Raw genomic sequence first — 6,429 nt, 5'->3', positions numbered from 1 at the left:
TAACACAATATTCCACTTGTGTGTCATATCTAGAGCTAGTCTCATACAGCTGTTTTTATTTTATTTTATTATAGATAAGAAGCTCCTGTGATAATATTAAAACCCATTTAAAGTATTTGAGTCAAATATACGGCCCTATCTGTCAGATAACCTAAATTATGCATAACTCTAGATGAAAGGTGCATAGCTTGACTTTAGCCATCCATCATAGATATTAATCACCTCACAGAAATAAGCCTTGGCAAGTAGGAACAGTTTTTCATATGCTAGAGAAATGTGGAAAATTAGGTAGGTCTATGTAAAGTCATTAGTCAACTGATTAGTCACTCAAAAGGTGACTCAACACTGCCTCTGTGAATTATAATAGCCTATGATGACATTATCTGTATTCAATCTTTTTATGAAAATAATGCCTACTCACAATACTATACAGTACATACTAAGCATTCGGAAAGTATTCAGATCCCTTGACTTTTTCCACATTTTGTTACATTACAGCCTTATTCTAAAATTGATTAAATATTTTTCCCCCTCATCAATCTACACACAATACCCCATAATGATACATGACAAAAAACAGAAATTCCTTATTTACATAAGTATTCAGACCCTTTGCTATAAGACTCGAAATTGAGCTCATGTGCATCTTGTTTCCATTGATCATCCTTGAGATGTTTCTACATCTTGATTATAGTCCACCTGTGGTAAATTCAATTGATTGGACATGATTTGGAAAGGCACACACCTGTCTATATAAGGTCCCACAGTTGACAGTGCAAGTCAGATCAAAAACCAAGCCATGAGGTCAAAGGAGTTATCCATAGAGCGCCAAGACAGGATTGTGTTGAGGCACATCTCTGAGAAATGGTACTAAAACATGTCTGCAGCATTGAAGGTCCCCAACAACACAGTGGCCTCCATCATTCTTAAATGGAAGAAGTTTGGAACCACCAAGATTCTTCCTAGATCTGGCCGTCTGACCAAACGGGGGAGAAGGGCCCTGGTCAGGGACATGACAAAGAACCCGGGCTCCAGAGTTCCTCTGTGGAGATGGGAGAACCTTCCAGAAGGACAACCATCTCTACAGCTCTCCACCAATCCGGCCTTTATGGTAGAGTGGCCAGACGGAAGCCACTCCTTAGTAAAAGGCACATGACAGCCCGCGTGGAGTTTGCCAACAAGCACCTAAAGGACTCAGACCACAAGAAACAAGATTCTCTGGTCTGATGAAACCAAGATTGAACTCTTTGGCCTGAATGCCAAGTGTCACGTCTGGAGGAAACCTGACACCCATCCCTACGGTGAAGCATGGTGGTGGCAACATCATGCTGTGTGGATGTTTTTCAGGGGCAGAGGCTGGGAGACTAGTCAGGACAGAGGGAAAGATGAACGGAGCAAAGTACAGAGAGATCCTGAATGAAAACTATTTAATCCATATTAGAATAAGGTTGTAACATAACATGTGGAAAAAGTCAAGGGGTCTGAATACTTTCCAAATGCACTGTACAGTAAGTATGCTGTCCCCAGCAAAGGTTCATGAATGGAGTCATCTGCCAGAATTTCCTTCCCACTGGGCACAGACTGGTTGAATCAACATTGTGTCAATGTAATTTGTCAATGTATTGTGATGTCAAATCTACATGGAAAATACATATAATTTGAAAAAATTTATCAATGTAAATTGTTGTTTTGAGGGTGAAATTTCAACCACATTATTGTCGTAATTTTAATTAACACATGCAAACCTTGTGTAACACATGTTGAGTTTGTACCATTGAAACAATGTCAGATCTTCAATTGTATATCCACTATCAGAATTAAAAAACTATAGGCTGGGCAGCACCTCTTACTTGACCTATCTACAACAGCTATTCATTTGATATCCCATCCAGGTTTTTTTTAAGCAGGCCCAGTCCTGCTTAGATTTGATATTTGACACTGACGACTACCAATGTGCTATCATGATATTGATAGATCTATTAATAATTAAATATATTCACTGTTGCTCTTAGTCATTCTAAAGGGTAACCATACTCTTTGTCATATCATCAATGATACTATTCAGGCTAAGTAATCAACCGCTATTGTTTCAATTCAACTCAGGATTCAACTAAAAATAGACAATACATAAAGGCCTAGAGTTTCAAGCTTTGGTTGATTTAAAATGTAATGTATAAATTAATCATTGATATGTGGGATTCATGTTTCCATCTTAACCAAACATCGAAATGAATGAATGGGACTAAATCCAACTTTATTTTGAAGTGCATTTAAAGTTTTATTAAATGTATTCCTATTATGTAACTTGTTTATTGTTTGAGACTTTAATCCAACATATCAATTAATAATTTGTAGACAGACTGGAATTAAAGTCAGACCACGTCAGTGACACAAAAGATACATATAGTGGGGGGGGGGGGTATTTAGTCAGCCACCAATTGTGCATGTATGGAATGGGCCAAAAATACATATTTTACACCATAATTTGCCAAATAATTAATTAAAAATCCTACAATGTGATTTTCTGGATTTTTTTTCTCATTTTGTCTGTCATAGTTGAAGTGTACCTATGATGAAAATTACAGGCCTCTCATCTTTTTAAGTGGGAGAACTTGCACAATTGGTGGCTGACTAAATACTTTTTTGCCCCACTGTATATCTTATTCAAATGTTGATATTTGGTTGCGTTGACAACCAAACACAATTCAATATCACTTTTGCAATACAGTAAATAGCCTATTAACTTGTTGACAAGTTAACAAATTATGTTGGATTTACATCTCCAACTAAACCAAAAATAAAATGTTAAGCATATGATTTAGCCAGTGGCTCAGATGAAACTATGCAAGCATTAGATATCCTTTAAATTTTGATATTTGGTTGCGTTGTCAACCAAACACAATTCAATATTACTTTTGTAAGACAGTAAATAGCCTAAAGTTTTTGCTAACTTACAAACTAATGTAATAGTATTTATTCAATCTTAAAATGACTAACACATCCATGACCACATGTTGAGGTTACGCTAATGTAACTATAAATGTCTTCTTCTGTAATCATAGAAAGCATGCTTGTTCAAGATGCAAAGGTCGCAGGTCTGTGGAGCTCTTCACAAATGCTTAAATAATCTGTGCAGAATCTCTAACAGCATTGATCACTTGCAATATGTACTTTTAATGTAATCTCAACTGCAATCCAAGTAATTTGGTTCTGCTATTAGATGAAGCACAGTGATAACACATTAAGTTGTTGTATAAATACAAAAGATCTGACATTGTATTATCATTCTAACTTTGTTGTGCTTTAAAATGGTTTAAAGTGCTGTGATAACACATTTTAGATGACAACAAAACAAAAAAATCAGACATGGTTTTTCTATTGGAATTTTGTTGTGCTTTCAGATGGTTGAAACCATAGTGATAACACATTGGGAATACAACAAACTTCTGTCTGTCATTTGAGTGGGAGATTAAAGGTTGAAATCTCATTGATCAACATCTCAACAATATTACCCCAATTTCCATGTTGAAACGACGTGGTGTGCCCTGGAGTTCATGTCTCCAGAAATTAATTGAATTGGAAAATAACCTGTAAAATTAACTGAATACGAGCAAAAGAAAATCCTTCAAGTCTGCAGACAGTGATGTAAAAGTAGTGAACTTCATATCAGATTCCTCCTGGCACTCTTCGTGAGGTCCATGTTTCATCATGATGGAAACCAATCGTAACAGCTTATTATTTGTCATCTGTGTTTAGGTCCATATCATTGGCCTGACCATATTTGGAACAAAACACCATCAGGCCTGGCTGCTGGCCGTTCTCCAGTAAGTGGTCGTTCTCCAGTAAGTGCTCCACTTGACTGGCATCCTGTTCCCCAGTTTAGCCACGGTTGAAGGTCAGATGCTTCCACAACCCTTTTCAAGTAGTGAGTCCAGTTGTCCCTCGGAGGCAAGTTCCTTCACCTCAGTCGGAGTCTCACACACTTTCAACCCATCCTCACCATCCTCTTCATCATCCGAGCTGTCTGCCCAGCGTCCAACCCTTCTGACCCCCGCCCCGACCACAGGTGCGTTCACACAGGGGTTGTGGTCATAGATTACCAGTTTCAAGCCCTGCAAGTGGGACAGACCAGGAAAGCGGCGGATTTTGTTGCGGTCCACATCGATCACGGCCAGAAGGTGCATGGCGAGCAACACTGGCGGGAACTCACACAGCTGGTTCCCGGCTAGCCAGATACTCCTCAGCTCCTCTAACCCACCGAGCTCCATGGGCAGTTTGCTTATCTGGTTGTACCCCAGATGGAGCGTCTTGAGGTTGGGGAGGTCGCAGACCACACTGGGGAACTGAGTGAAACAGTTAGTCTCCAACCACAGGGTATTAAGTTCTTTCAGCTCGCCCAGCTCCCGGGGGAGGCACCAGAGCTGGTTGTTGCCCAGATACAGGATGTTAAGCTGAGGTAGCTGACACACAGCCGCAGGCAGCTCCTCGAAACAGTTGAAGTCAAGAGCTAAGAGTTGCAACTTCCTCAGGCCCTGCAAGTCTGCAGGTAGGGTGCTCAGGTTGTTGCCACTTAGGTAGAGCTTGACCAGCTCATTGAACAGGCAGGCAGCCACAGGAAGACGACGCAGCTGCAGTTTGCTCAGGTCTAGTGTCCGATCGAGAGGCATCTCCTTCAGGTCACCCACCAGGAAACGCTGGCAGCGCTCGGAGGGGATGAAGGCCACAGCGCCACGTATGACGTTCCCCATCATGAGCAGCCTGAGTCTCCCTGATGCTGCCCTACACCCACTCTGGTTCAGCCGCAGAGCTGAGGGGGGAGTGAGCAGCTCATGGAAGAATGTCCAGGAAAGTCCATTCTCTAACTGTCATGATTAGCAGTAGAAGCTGTCAAGTCTGATGCCATTTTACAAAAAACAACAAGAATAACACTGGAAATATGACTAGATGACTGAATCCCTTACAACTTGACTGAAACCCAGAAAGGCAATTCCAATGTCAAACTACCAGTCCATGCATGTTGTGACCCCCACAAAGCTGTAGATTATACTTGACGGTCTCTATAAAAACACCTACTTTAGAGAGTCGTGTGGATTGAGGGGATCCTTCTCACAATAAGACTTCCAAATTATGTTTGCCAGCTTTCCCCCAAATAGTGGTATGTCAGTGTTGTATCCCACCTAGTGAAGGTGTTGCCGATATTCCCAGACCCTTGCACAGACCTCTGTTGGCTCGCTCTCTTTCTGTCTGTGGCTCTGAGCTTTGCCTAGGCTCTTAAGCAGTAGCAAATGACGAGCTGCTCACTCCTCCCCATTTGTGCTTAATGACTTTCCCCCTCTGCATAACGTGAGAGAGCAAGGGGGGGGGGGGGGTATATGTTCTGCAGAACAGAATGTAGTCAGTTGATAAGTGTATAAGAGGTGTTAAGTGATCAAAGAGCAGGGAGGTCATCTACATTCCATCCGTCTACAAGCCCTCCCACAGCCTGGGAGCCAAGTCTTTATCATCGCCACACAAGTGGCCTTTCACTCTTAAATAATGTGCAGAATTTGTGACTGTTACCAGAGGCTGTCATGTTTCTGAACTATGGCACAGTGTTGCAAGCAGCCATGTGAGAGAGCCAGAGAGTGTTTTGGTCAAGCTGGAAAAGCTTTAAATCATCGGGTGGTTTGAAATGTTTGCTGCATGGAGTGGAAAATTAAGTAACAGCCTCCAAAAAAAGTAAAGAGGCATATCAGGGGGATGTAAATGCCAGAGTGGCCTGGGCTTTGTCAACCCCAAGTTATGGAGTCCTGTCTGCTTAGCTCACACGTTGACTTGGTGTGAGCTGTGAGTGTGTGAGGGCTATGGACACCTAGCCACAGCTGGTGACTGGGGTTACTGAGCTTCTGGGAAGTGTACTGTATGTAGTCTTTCTGTTTCAATTCCTTTTAAAGAAGATTAAAATGGGATGCAATCAGTCCAGAGCCAGACTGCATAGGGGAGAGTGGGATAAGTTGAGCTATTTTTTACATTCAGCATCACTCTGTCAAGGGAAATATAGTATTCTTTCTATCAAAGATATCTACATATATTTCAGGATGTTGTATTTCCCTGGACATAATCAGAATTCATGTAAACATTACAATTTTGAAAACATAGCTTGTCCAAAAAAAAGTGGTCTCTTGTTACAACTTACGTATGGGGTAAATTGAGCCGCATGACAGGGTAAGTTAAACCGCCTACAAATGCATGTAATGGTGGAAGCACTGTGTGTGGAAGCAGATGTTGGTGCGAGTGGAGTTGATGAGAATGATAAGTGGACATGAGAATGATAAGAGAAAGAAGAATGGAAATAAACGGTCTAAAGTTGGAAATTAAGATGAATATATTGTTGGAGTGCGTTTCACCAGCAAGGATGTTTTTTTAGGTGACCCGGTCGTTCGTGGTCTC

At 41.3% G+C, this 6,429-nt stretch overlaps 1 protein-coding gene across 1 annotated transcript; it reads right to left on the bottom strand.

The window, feature by feature from the left end:
• Positions 1-1,590: 1,590 nt before the first annotated feature.
• On the bottom strand, positions 1,591-5,287 carry lrrc10 (leucine rich repeat containing 10). The gene has a single exon (XM_020491952.2). The coding sequence runs from the start codon at positions 4,749-4,751 to the stop codon at positions 3,897-3,899; it is 855 nt and encodes a 284-aa protein (XP_020347541.1). The 5' UTR covers positions 4,752-5,287; the 3' UTR covers positions 1,591-3,896.
• Positions 5,288-6,429: the final 1,142 nt, after the last annotated feature.

This window comes from Oncorhynchus kisutch, linkage group LG10, assembly GCF_002021735.2.
Source record: "Oncorhynchus kisutch isolate 150728-3 linkage group LG10, Okis_V2, whole genome shotgun sequence".
NCBI lineage: Eukaryota > Metazoa > Chordata > Actinopteri > Salmoniformes > Salmonidae > Oncorhynchus > Oncorhynchus kisutch.
Note: the sequence above shows the minus strand (reverse complement) of the source record. Positions and strands in the feature narration are given on the sequence as shown.